General features: G+C 47.7%; 1 protein-coding gene across 1 annotated transcript; it reads left to right on the top strand.

Moving 5' to 3' along the window:
* Positions 1–970: 970 nt before the first annotated feature.
* On the top strand, positions 971–9667 carry TFAP2C (transcription factor AP-2 gamma). The gene is made up of 7 exons (XM_058036307.1): positions 971–1046; positions 2208–2684; positions 2882–2933; positions 4325–4547; positions 5623–5741; positions 6975–7116; positions 9015–9667. The coding sequence occupies exons 1-7, from the start codon at positions 999–1001 to the stop codon at positions 9298–9300; spliced, it is 1347 nt and encodes a 448-aa protein (XP_057892290.1). The 5' UTR covers positions 971–998; the 3' UTR covers positions 9301–9667.
* The last annotated feature ends 3641 nt before the right edge of the window (positions 9668–13308 follow it).

Below are 13308 nucleotides of genomic sequence, written 5' to 3' on the forward strand. Positions count from 1 at the left end.
GTAGCAATTTGGCAGGGAAGTATTTTCTAAGCTTAGATGAAAGTGTGCTCACGGCGTCCGAAAATGCCTGTCTCACCTCCCACCTGCTTCCCCAGCCCCGAGTTTGCGCGAAAAGATTAGACAGACGGGATTTTCGTTTAAAAAAAAAAAAAAAAAAAAAAAAAAAGAAAAGTTTATAAGTTAAAACAAAAAGAAGCCGATGCGAGGAACCAGTTGCAAGATTCACAGAGCCCCGGATCGGGGACGCTGAATCAGGGCTGCTTTACCTACCGGGGCTTCGACACCACTGCAATAATCTTGTCGGATCATTAAGTAAATTACACCTTAAACGTTGGTAGCTTACAAGTTGTAATCAGTAATTCAAACTCTTGACAATTATGCAAATTCAAACCCCGGCTGCGCTCGGACTTTCTCGCTTTCGCTGCCAGGACTTTTTCCCGAGTTTATTTCGCCCAAAACCACCGCCGGCCGCGGGGGCGGCGCAGCGCGGGGCTCGGCAGAGCCCGTACACGCGGGGAGGAGCGGGGAAAACGCAGCTCTGCTCCCCAGATCGGCGCGGAGCGGGGCAGCCGCGGCCGTCCCGGGGTGCCCACGGTGCCCCCGTCGCTGCCCACGGCGGCGCCCCCGGCCCGCAGCCGAGCAGGGGCGCGGAGGGGCGCGGGCCCCGCGCTGCCCGCCCGCCCTGCGCGGCCGCGGAAGGAGTGGCTTGGGGCTGCGCGCTCCCTCCTGAGTGGCTGGCGGCCGCGGCGCCCGAGCCGTCCCTGGGGAGGAGTTAGGATAATCCTATTGCCATTAAGGGCGTCTGGGCTGGGAAAAAAAGCCCGAGTGACCACAAGCAGCGCGGAGGGTTAGTCCGTCCGCTGTCTCCATGCCTGCCAACTGAGCTCCGTCCGGGGCGCCGCTGCTCTCGCCCAGCGCCGGCGTGGATTTACCGCCCGTGGCGGGGGCCGAGCTGTTCTGTCCGCGGCACCGCGCACCTGGTCCGGACGCTGGACGCCATGTTGTGGAAACTAGCAGATAATGTCAAGTACGAAGAGGACTGCGAGGTGAGAGGCTGCGGGGAGGGGTGGCCGCCGGGGGACGGGGGTGCTGCCGGGGCAGCGCGGGGCTCCGCCGCCCCCGGCCCCGCTCGCTGCCAGCCCCGCCGCCTCCCCGCCGGAGCGGCAGCGCTCCCTGCCCCAACAGCCCGCTTGGCTTTTTTTCTTTTTCTCTTTTTTCCTTTTTCCTTTGGAGGTGTGAATTTTTATAATTTTTATTTTCGTATTTTTCTATTTTTCTTTACCGAGTCTTTTGAACTCTTGAATTGAATGGGTCCCAGCTAGGAGAGCCGAGCTCGCATCCCGCATGGAGCAGCTCCCGCACCCCGGAGCCGCGGGGCTGTGGGAGCGGAGCGCACCGCAGGGATGCGGAGGGGCCGGCAGGTAGCAGCTGCTGAGCCGGGCAGGGCGAGCCCTTCCTTCCTTCCCACGTTTTTCCTCCCCGGGAGCGGCTCCCACCCGCCTCGAGGTGCTCCCGGGTTTTGATCTCTCCGAACTCGTCTGTGCCCCGCCGGCTCCGCCTGCTCGGCTCCTACAGATTAGCCGCAGTGCCCGCTTCACGCTCCATTGGGACCCCATTCACCTCTTATTAACTAGCCCTGTTATTTTAATGACCGTGAAGCCAGAAGCTGCTAAATCCCTGGATCAGCTCATTGTAGACATTTCAGCTCTGAGCGCTGGGATTGGAAATGGGGCAGGAGCGGCGATGGCACGGCTGGAGGCAGCACCGCGCTCCCTCCCGGCGGGCAGAGCCGGCAGCCCCGGCCCGGGCGCCCCTCGGGGTGGGGAGGATGGCAGGGCCGGGGGTCCCCATCGCTCCGAGCCCCCCTGGCCCCGCCGAGGCCGCGCGGCGGAAACGCGGCTGCGTCTCTGATTTGAATTTTTGTGATTTTAATGATTCCCCTGCTGACTCGCACAAGCGGGAGAAGGGTTGCTCTGGTGTAGTTGCGGTGAGGAGAGCAGCGAGACCTGCTCTGTAACCTCCTCCCTGGGAGCGGGGCGGATTCCTTCCGCGAAGCGCCTTAAAAACCCCGAACTCTGGGCAGCAGCGGGGCGGCTCTCGCTCCCCTCTCTCCTCTCTCCTTCCCAAGCGCCACCACCCGCGGCCGCCGCGTCCCCTGACCCTGCTGACGGCCACCCCGCTGTCCCCCACCCCTGTGTGCTTTCCAGGACCGGCACGATGGCAGCAGCAACGGGAACCCGCGGCTGCCGCACCTCTCCGCCGTTAGCCAGCACCTGTACAGCCCGGCCCCGCCGCTCTCGCACTCGGGCGCCTCCGACTTCCAGCCGCCCTACTTCCCCCCGCCCTACCAGCCGCTGCCTTACTCGCAGTCCAGCGACCCCTACTCGCACCTCGGGGACCCCTTCTCCATCAACCCGCTGCACCAGCCGCCGCCGCCGCCGCCCAGCCAGCAGCAGAGCGCTTGGCCGAACCGGCAGAGCCAGGAGGCGGCGGGGCTGGCCCCGCACGGCCGGCCCGGGCTGGTGCCGCACCTCTCGGCGCTGGAGAGCGGCTCCGCCGGCAGCCGCCGCGACACTTTCCGCCGCTCCGAGCTGCTGCTGCCCCACGGGCACGGCCTGGACGCCTCGGCGCTGGCCGATAACCTGGGCCTGCACGACATGGCCCACCAGATGGAGGAGGTGCAGGTAAGGAGAGCCTGAGCCCCCTCGGCAAAGCGGGACGGGCGCCGTGTCCTCCCGCACAGCCCACCCCCGTCCGTGCAGAGAAATCCGCGTTTTGTCCCCTTCGCCCCTCGGGCTGCGGGTGCGCGGGAGGGGATGGGTTTCCCTAAACCCTCTCGGCTCTTCCAGGTGCGAAACTTTCTCCCCCTTTCTCTTTCCAGAATGTGGAAGATCAACACTTACTAATGCATGACCAGACAGTCATTAGAAAAGGTCAGTAAGGTGGCACCGCAGTTTTACTTTCCCTTGTCAATAGTTAAAAGTTTCATGACGCGCCGGTGAAGTGACGCCCTAATACTTTTATAAAGAACGATCCTTTGGGATCGGGAGGGCGGAGGAGTTTTTATTCCACTCTTTGTCGCTGGATTTTTCTGATGCTGTCCGAGGGACAAACTGCCCTGGGCTGTGAGACACGGCTGTCCCCCCTCGTGTGCTCTTCTGTTGTGGCTTTAATCGGAACCAGGACCTTGAACCGATTTTAATCTTTCCTGAAGTACGTGTGTGTAAAGTGACACGGGGCTTTTCCTTTGTTTGTTTGTTAAAAGTTTTTTTGGTGTTGATATCACTCGAAGATAGTTTTGTTTTTTTTTTTTCCCAAATTTTTTGAAGCTCTTTACAAGACTTGAGTAAAGACCGAGTTCGCTGGCAGAAGACTGTTTGGCTTTATCTTAATCGAAATTGGTTTGTAGCCGAGGTTTTGAGGAAGGAGGAAGACGTATTGACTCAATTTACAGTAATTTAGGTTTTTTTCCTTGCTTTTGTTTTTAAACAAATTTGTGCTTGAAAAAAAAAAATCAGAAGTTTCCTCTGAAGACTTCAAACAAATACCTAACTGAGGAAAAGCAGAAGTGTGTGTCAGAGCGCTGATTGCTGCCTTTAGCTCATGGGAGAATAATTTTGCTGTCAGATGCACCACTGACAAATCTTCCCCCTCCGGGAGTGGGGCCGACCTCGGCTCTTTAACCCTTTCAGCAGCAGAACCGGGCGGATTCGCGAGGGGATGGAAAAGCCCGGATCTGTGGTTTGCTCCTTCCAAAGCCTTTTGTTGTCCCTCCTCACCCAAAGGCTGAAGCTCCTAACGAGGAGCAGCTCCTTTACTTTCGGTTCTCCCCTGGGCTGCGTCCCTCCCTGTTGTGCTGCTCTCTGGTAGGAATTTGTTTGGGATTAAATTCCAAGGGCGGTTTCTCAAATCTGCGTGTGCGAGGTGGAAGATGGAGCCCAGCAGGAGCCGGGAGGTTTCTCCCTGCCCTGGCTCGGGAAGAGTTTTGGCAGTAGCTGGAGGATGCTAATTTGGAGTGTGTTGTAGCGTGGAGTTTTTGTGAGCGCGGCTTTGCTGCCTTGCAGCCTGCTGGTGCGGGGTTTGTGTGCTTTGAGAAGCATTCTTGGTTGCGTTGGGCAATCCGGTGGCAAAATCCAGCTGGCCAGGAGTAGTTTTGGGGCCATTTGGGTGGATGGATGCTGGGGATGGGGGCCAGCGTGGTGAGCATTTAACACCAAACAAAATCCTCTCTCCCGGCTTGTTTTTATAGAAAAAAAAAAACACTTGCCACTCTCTATTTAATTTCCCCTTTTACAAAATCCCTGTTTTCCCTCTCCACCCTCAGGTCCCATCTCCCTAACGAAGAACAGCGCTCTGAGCCTGCCGTGCCAGAAGGACGGCTTGATCGGGGTGGTGATCAACCCCAACGAGGTGTTCTGCTCCGTGCCGGGCCGCCTGTCCCTGCTCAGCTCCACGTCCAAGTACAAAGTGACAGTGGCAGAGGTGCAGAGGCGCCTCTCGCCCCCGGAGTGTCTCAATGCCTCCCTGCTAGGAGGAGTCCTGCGAAGGTAGGACGGACCCTCCCTGCCCTGCCAGCCTCCCCCCCCTGTGCCCTGTTTGTGTTTTTATTGTGTGGAAGGTTGGATGGACCCTCCCTGCCCTGCCAGCCTCCTCCTGTGCTCTATTTGTATTTGTATTTTTCTTGTTTTATTGTGTGTGGAAGGTTGGATGGACCCCTGTGCCCTGTTTGTATTTGTATTTTCCTTGTTTTGCTGTGTGTGGAAGGTTGGATGGACCCTCCCTGCCCTGCCAGCCTCCTCCTATGCTCTGTTTGTATTTGTGTTTTCCTTGTTTTGCTGTGTGTGGAAGGTAGGATGGACCCCTGTGCCCTGTTTGTATTTGTATTTTCCTTGTTTTACTGTGTGTGGAAGGTTGGATGGACCCCTGTGCCCTGTTTGTATTTGTGTTTTCCTTGTTTTGCTGTATGTGGAAGGTAGGATGGAGCCTCCCTGCCAGCCTCTCAGCCCTGTGCTCTGTTTGTGTTTTCCCTGTTTTGCTGTGTGTGAGCAGCACAGCCACACCAGCACAGCCGCAGAGCCTCTCAGGCAGCTCGTGATTTTTTGAGCAGCCCAACGACGCTGAATCCTAATGGGCTTTGGAAATAAAACTTCTTTGCACTTCTGCTGCCTCTGGAGAAGTGCTATTAACAGCTCTGACAGCGATTCTCGTGCTCTGTTTAGAGCTGGGGGTTTTGTCTCAAAACCAGCACGTGGAGCTGTCTCTGAATCCCAAAACCCTGTGGAATGATTTTTTTTATTAAATCTCGTGGTCCTGATTAATCATTACAAGGACATTTTCCACATCCTTTTCTGCATACACTTAATTTGGCTTGTGATCATTCTACAACTGTTGGTTTCAGTGGTGCACTTTAAAATATTTTGATTTTGACCTGCTGTGTTCATCCTGGCTGGATTGGAGTAGAGCATTTAAAAAGTAGGTCACTTGAAAAGAGCCTGTTTTTTATCTCCTCCCCACCCCAGTAGAACCCTATTGAATGTCAGTAACTGGAATTTCTCATCTTAAAAAGAAGTGCTCATTCTGGAAGATAAATAAGGCCTTTTTTTTTTTCCTCTTTAATTATAGAGCCAAATCTAAAAATGGTGGCAGATCATTAAGGGAAAAACTGGATAAAATTGGCTTGAATCTTCCTGCTGGCAGAAGGAAAGCTGCAAATGTGACACTGTTGACATCTTTGGTGGAAGGTCAGTCCCCGAGCGTGCCTTAAAAATAAACTTTCTCCCCTTGTGCACAGCTTTTATCCTCTGGGCAAAGCATGGAAAGGTTAGAAAGTCCCTGAAATGAATCTGGGGTTTTTGTTTGTTTTGAAGTGAGCGTGGTGGGGATGTTGCAGCACCTGAGGAGGGGCTGTGCTGTTCTCTCACCCAAACTGCAGGGATGCAGAATTCCTGCCTGCCAGGATGATGGGGCACCTCTGCCCACTCTGTCTCCCGAGGGATGTTTTGGGTTTCAAAAGGGGTGAAACTCGTGGCGTTGCTGGGTTTGGTTTCTTGTTGGGAAACCCGGGGACTCTGGGGCAGCCGAGTGCAGCCCTGCCCCACCTCAGCGGTGTCCTCAGAAGCTTTGCTAATAAACAAGCTTATAAAGGGAGATTTATAGCTTTGGGCTTCCTGCTAGGAAACTGGAGCCCCTTTAATGTGGGCCATGCTCTGTGGACCCTCTGTCAGTGGGGCTGACCTGAAGGGTGTGTATAAATGTGTGTATATACGTGTGTGTGTGTGTGGTTTACATTTGGTGTTCCTGTTCCAAGCAGCTCCTGGTAGTGGCACAGTTTAATAGGAATACAGGCAGCCACTGAAATGGGAAGAGTGAAAAATGATCTAACAATACCTTCCTGCTGTTTATAATGCAGCAACTTGCTTTTAAAAGCTTTGCTTGGGAGTTTTGGAGAGCTGATGTGTGTGCACAGGCACATTGCACTGATCACACCAATCTTTTATTTTAATTGTTTTAATGGAAAAAAAAAAAGTGACCTGGTTATACACCTTGCAGTTTGGTTTTCTGTCTGAAAATTCTTATGAAAAAATATTTCAAAAGCATACTAAACTGAAAACTTTTATTATAGTGTGAGATTTATTTGGCAGATATTTAAAAATATCAGTGGACAATTTGATCTTGACTGAATTGAGTCCTTTGCTGTACAGTTATTCTGGATAGAGACAGGAACTTTTCTTTCTAGTACTAAAGCAAGAGAATTCTTTTTTGTAGCAGTCACCCTGTAAATTTCTTTTTACTCGATACAAACTTAAAGAAACAGATCCATCAATTAAAATATCGTAGCAAGTGACAGAATGGTGTTGCTTTCCAAAACAGAAATACACTTCAGAAATCCACAACGTTTTTTCCTTAACGTCCCTGATTTCCTTACAATAAATGATATTTTAGCATTTACCAAGCCCTCCCTTTCACCCCCCCAGGTGAAGCTGTGCATCTTGCTCGTGACTTTGGCTACGTGTGTGAGACAGAATTTCCTTCCAAAGCAGTGGCTGAATATTTAACCAGACCACACATGGGCCGCAACGAGATGGCAAACAGGAAGAACATGCTGCTTGCTGCAAAGTAAGCTTCCAGCTTGGATTTTATTTCTTCTCCCCTTCTTGAAAGTGTTTTTGTCTGACTCTGACTGTCTGCGACTGGGGGATAGTTCGGCGGATTTTTGTGTGTAATTTTAATTAGGAAGATGAAGCAATCCTTTTTATTTGGTTTTGGTTTGAATTCAGCTGTGGCAGCAGTTTTATTTCTGCCTGAACCAATAACAAGGGGTAACAATCCTGTAGGTAACTAAAGCAGCTTGGACCAGTTCTGTTCAAATGCAGTAAAAACTTCAGGAAAAATGCTACGCCAGGACAGCCCTAAGGAAAAGGTGTCTCTTGCAGCAGTTTTATTTTAGTCTCAAGCAATAACAAGGGTAACAGTTCTGTAGGTAACTAAAGTCGTTTGGACCAGTTCTGTTCAAATGCAGTGAAAGCTTCAGGAAAAATCCTACACAGGAGAGCCCTAGGGACAAAGGGACCCTAAGGACAAAGGGACCTTAAGGAAAAGGTGACCCTAAGGACTCGGTGTCTGTAGGTGTGGCAGGGCCAGGAGTGGAGCAGGGAAAGTTCATCCCCTGTGTGCTCCCTTTGGCCTTTGGCAGCTCCTGGCTTCCCATGGGACCCAGGAGCTGCTGGAGAGTCCCTTTTCCCCTCTTCTGGCTGGAGATGTTTATAGTTCACTGGAAGCATCCTTTGGAGGTGTGGAAAGTCCCTGTGCTCCAATAAATCCCTGTCACAGACCTGGGTGAAGGGGAAGGAAGGGGAAAGTAGAGGAGCTTTGTTCTGGCTGTTCTGCAGACCCTCGTGCCTGTGACAAACCCTGTCCTGAGCAGGTCCCTGGGCTGAGTTAAGCTTATCCAAAACTGACTTTGTAGAGCTCAGCTTTCCCCTTTCCCCTGCTGAGCTCCTCTCCCAGGCTCAGGTTTAGCAGAGCTTTGGTTTGTTCTGCTCTGGGATGGTTTCTGGTCTGGGGTGGATGGAATTCCCTGCTTTTGGCAGCACCCTCGCTCTGCAGAGGGGCTGAGAAAAACCTGCCTGAACCGCTGAGAAAGGTGCCCTGGCTTTGTGCTCACATCAGGAGTGCAAAACACACTCCCGGTGTTGAATCCATTCAGCCTTCTTTTAAAAAAGATCTTTTACAATAATAGATCTCTTAAAAATGTATAAATCTAAAAATCTACTCTCCCTTGCCTATAGTTTAAACACTGTGCTAATTTTTCCCAAGCACTCCTCCTTCTCTTGAGTATTTTCCTTATTGGCATTGTTACTGGCACTCATAAAAATCCCCTGGAAGACGTTTGTGATTGAGAAATTCTGATAAAGTGATGATTCTGTTAAGATTGCTCAGCTCCTGTGAAATCCCTTCAAGGGGACAGATTTACAAGCAGCAAACAACATATGCTGGAGCATTATTAGGCACTCATGTTTTGCCAGGCATATGTGTGAGTGTTTGCAGGATCAGGGCCTCGGCCTCCCTACATATACATGGAATATACACAACTAAATTAAATCTCCTCTTCAGCTGCTCCAGTTCTCAGAGGAACCAGCACTGAATTCCCACCCCAAATCTGGAGCAAACGACGCAGAGCCAGGCAGGCACCAGAGGTGCAGAGTTTGTTTTGCAGAGTGTTTTTGTGATGGGGATGCAGCAGAAGGTTCGTTAGGAAGTGGTGCTAATAAACCAAAACCTGGAAATCCAATCCAGTTTGAACTCGATGCTAATTGGGTTTTTTTGTGTTAAATTTAGATGCTGAATTTCTCCTAGTTCCTGCCACAAATGCCAAACGATCGATGCAGATCTCTCTTTGTCATTTCAGTTTATTTGTGATTCTCTTTCTGTGTCTAAGGCTATTGCAGCTTTATTCACACGTTTATCTGGGTTTGTTTCCGCGGTGTAAAGCGTGAGCCCCTTGTGTGTTGCAGGCAGATCTGTAAGGAATTCACAGACCTCCTCACTCAGGACAGAACCCCCCTCGGAAACACGCGGCCCAGCCCCATCTTGGACCCTGGCATCCAGGGCTGTTTGACTCATTTCAGCCTGATCACACATGGCTTTGGGAGCGCTGCCATCTGCGCTGCCATGACATCCGTGCAGAACTACCTAAACGAGGCGTTAAAAATAGCAGACAAATCCTACATGAACGCTGGCGACCAGAGCCCCGCAGAGACCAACAAAACCATCGACAAAATGGACAAGCACAGGAAGTGAGAGGAAAACCAGACTCTGCCCTTCCTCCTACACAGACTCTCATCTCCTTGCCAGGGGGAACATAGAGATTTGGGTGGTTTTATTTTTTGTTTTATTTTTTTTTCTTTTTTTTTACGAAACAAGGGGAAAAAGGGGAGGAAAATAAAAATCATTCAGGATCTTCACTCCTGCTGGATCCGTGGGACACAAGTGTTGCTAAAAGCTGCAGTATCCCTGTTGTGTGGAGCAATTGCCTGGAGATAAGTACTCGGCACAAGTGTATTGAATCCTTTGCTGTTACAGTGGTGCTATAAGGGGGGGTTGATGGAATTATCCACAGAGATTTATTCAGATTCCTTTTCCACATCTCAGTATCTCGTGGCTGACCAGCTTCATGTGTAGTTTTTAAGAGACAGATTTTAGATGGAAGCCTGTTCTGCTCTCTGATACAATTTCAGGGTTTTTTCTCTCTAAACGCAACAGTAACAATAAAACAGTATTAAGCAGTGGTATAGAGATTTATGTACGTTAAATTTTTTTATAAACACCTGAAAATAGTAGAATTATTCTGTGGGATTGTTTTTAAAAATCCGTTTAGTTTCTTTCTTTATTTTTTTTCTCTTTTTTTTTTTTCCTTTATTTTCAGATTAACATAGAGTACTAAAATCCTTCTAGACTTCAGATGGCATTTGACATGCTAATTTTTTACAGAAATATTCAGGCTTTTAAAAGCTGCAGCAGTGTTGGCTGCAGTTTATATTATCTTGGTATTGTTTTAACGAGGACTAGTTCAAAATGAAAATACTTTTAGAAAATTCACTTTCTGTGTCTAAGGATATTGCAGCTTTATTCACATATTTATATTGTCTTGTTTTTAAATTTGGGGGGGAAACTTGAAAGAATAGGCACATAACTTTTTTTGAATTTTTTTTTTTTGCCTACTAAGGCCAAAAAATACTTCCAGGGAGGCTTTATGTGTATTAAGGGAAGCAGTGTGTTGAATGTAAATATTTATTTATGTGTAATTTAATCGGATTTGTAAATAATGGTGAACTTTTTAATACTTTTTTTTATAAATGGGTTTCAAATTTTAATTTTGGTAAGTATTTCAAAGGTAATGGGTAAGCTAAACATATCTTTAGGTTTATGCACAGGTATGTTATACAGGGTATTTAAGACTTTTTTTTTTTAATCTCGATTCTTGCCACTGAAGATTAGATTTTAATCTGAGGTGTTTGTTCACAAAGCAATAATTTTGTGCATCATTCACCTGGTAACTGAGTAGACATGCAAAAAAAAAACAAACCTGAGTGTGTGAGTTAGTGTGTATGTGAATAACGGAGGTTCTGAGCTATCTTCACATATTTGTAAATGTTCCCACTATAATTCTGATGTATATGATAACCATATAATAAAAGTATTCTGGCTAGAAGCATGGAATGTTTTGTTAACTGAGAGCAGCTCTGTTTTCTTTCTCTGCTGGGGGAATGTGGGGCACATGAGTAGCACTAGAGGACATTATGTATTGAGTCATAATTGCAGCACTTTGTTCGGATTAACAGAACAGAAAGATGAAGCTGTTTGCCAGTAAAACTAATGGTTTCAATTAAACACGTTATGTATCTCCAAGAATCTTTTCTTTTTTTTTTTCCCCTCCTTTCCTAAGATGTCATGATCTTGCCTGTTTAACCAGGCAGCTCAAACGCAAACCCTGCGAGGCTGCCTCTCAATAAAAACCAATCCCACCAGCTTTGTCTCCTGCTCAGTCTGCCTGCATTGCAATAATCTGTGTCCAAATATTCACAAAAACACGGGGTGTGGAATTTGGGAGGTCTCCCATCCGTTTTTGGCCTGATTTTGCTGATTTGAGGAAGTTTAGGGTTTGCAGGAAGTTCCTCAAAGTGCTTCGTGCCATAGGAGTGAGGCAGGAGCTGGAATTTTTGGTGTATCTGATGCAAAATATCTGAACAAACCTTCCTGAAGAGAAATTTAGCTCGTTTTTCCAGTGCTTTCTGAAGCAGGAACCTAAATTGGGTTTTAGTGTGTGTCCTTGGCCCTGCCAGAGCTGCCCAGCCCTTGAGGAAGGTGGCACTGGGCTGTCAGTGGGAATCCAGGTCCCATCATGGCACTGCTTCTTCCAGAAAGGTGTAAAGAGGCAAAATGTACCATTTCTTTGCTTATAAACCGTTTTTATATTCTCATTTTCCCTTTAAAGGACGCAGGAAATCCACTGGGGGTGCACAGGGAGAAGAGAAGAGAGGGAAGCACAAAGCCTCGAGTGCCTGTCTGCTGAACTGGGAGGAAAAGCTGGGTTGGAGTTGCAATCCAGTCCCCTTCCCTCCTAAAGAGGTGTGAAATTCCAGCCTTTGCATTTGTTAGACTCATTGTAGCATTTCAGAAATGAGCATTTTGGACCATCTGTAGGCACAGGCACAGCCAGGACACATGATGACTAACAGAACTCCTGAAAAACACAAACAAGCTGCCCTCCTGAAGGGTATTTTTGTGGAGTTTATATATTTATGCACAGAAACCTGCTGGGTATGGTGAGAGCTTGTTTAGAGAATGCAATGCCACAGTTTTGTGCCTTTTTTCCTCTTTTTTTTTTCCTCTATTTTTTTCCTTTTTTTTTTTCTCTATTTTTTCCTCTGTTTTTTTCCTCTGTTTTTTTTCCTCTGTTTTTTTTTCTCTTTTTTTTTCTTCTTTTTTTTTCCTCTTTTTTTTCCCCTCTTTTTTTATTTTTCCTCTTTTTCTTCCCTCTTTTTTTTTCCTCTTTTTTTCCTCTTTTTTTCTCCTCTTTCTGCTGCTGGGCTGCTTACCCAGCATATATAGGAAGATATTTGAGCTACCAGACAATGGAATCTTGCTTCATTTTTTTTATTTTTTTTTTTATTAATGCACAAAACCAGGCAGTGAAATAATTGCCCCTTGGGATAGGAAATAAGGATGTTTCCATTTATTCCTGCGTGCATTCAAGCAAAGCCAGTCAATTGTCTAATGTACTGACTCGGGTTCTATTCATATGTGTGGGACACTGGAAATGTGTAGTTTCCATTACCTTAGAGCCTTTCTTTACTCTAATTTTCAACTGGGATATTCTTTTGAAGCCCAACCACCTTCTAAGCTGTGCCAGCGCCATGAAACAACAGCAAAGTTCTTCTGTTCCATCCCCTGAAAAGGACATTTTAACTTGTCTCACCCAAAGTTGATAATCTTAAGGGATATGTGCACTCAAGAAGGCATGTGCTTCTTCCTGATCCTCAAAATTTCATGTTTTTACTGTTTTTACACTGATTATTCCTGAGCTGGCTAAAAGATAAAGAAGTTTTAGTGTAAGGCTCTTCAGAAATTCCATTTTTCATTTCCTTTGAAAATGGACCATTCACATCACTCTGTCCAATCTTTGCCCATCTCCCATTTAAAGAAGAGATTTGGTCATAATGTGAAGGAAAAGCTTTAAACTATCAGGGGTTTAAAAGTAAAAAATTAGTAAAGTGCTGCCCTCCTACAAAAATTTGATACCCAGCCATAAAATAGTAGAATTTATGTCACTCAGTAAAAAATTGCCTAGTGGAAAAAGAAAATAAAGAAAATATTTCATCCCTCTCTGGCCTGGGTGGCTGCTGGGCACCAGAATGTTGATCCCAGGTGGATCCACGGAGCTGCTTCCTTCCCCCTGTGGCACCCAGGGCAGCACCTGAGAGAGCCCTGATTACCACGCAGCATTAATTGCAAATTGGGATTAGTCAAGAGTCCACCTCACCAAACTGTGGGACTTCATGGCATTGCTGCTTTCAGTTCAAAAAGAAAGTTTTTTCCCTGGTGTTTGCAGCTTCAGAGAGAAATAATGATGAGAAACCAGTAAAATATTAAATAAAAATAGAACTTTTGTCTTAATTTAGTAACTGATTTCAGTTCATTTTATTCCTGACTCAGTTTTAATTTGCCCTCCACTTATTCCACTGTTATTTATTGTTTCTCCCTGACTCTTGGCTGCAGCCCTGCTGCCTGTCCCTTCAGAATTTTGCA

This window comes from Melospiza georgiana, chromosome 17 (genome assembly GCF_028018845.1).
Source record: "Melospiza georgiana isolate bMelGeo1 chromosome 17, bMelGeo1.pri, whole genome shotgun sequence".
NCBI lineage: Eukaryota > Metazoa > Chordata > Aves > Passeriformes > Passerellidae > Melospiza > Melospiza georgiana.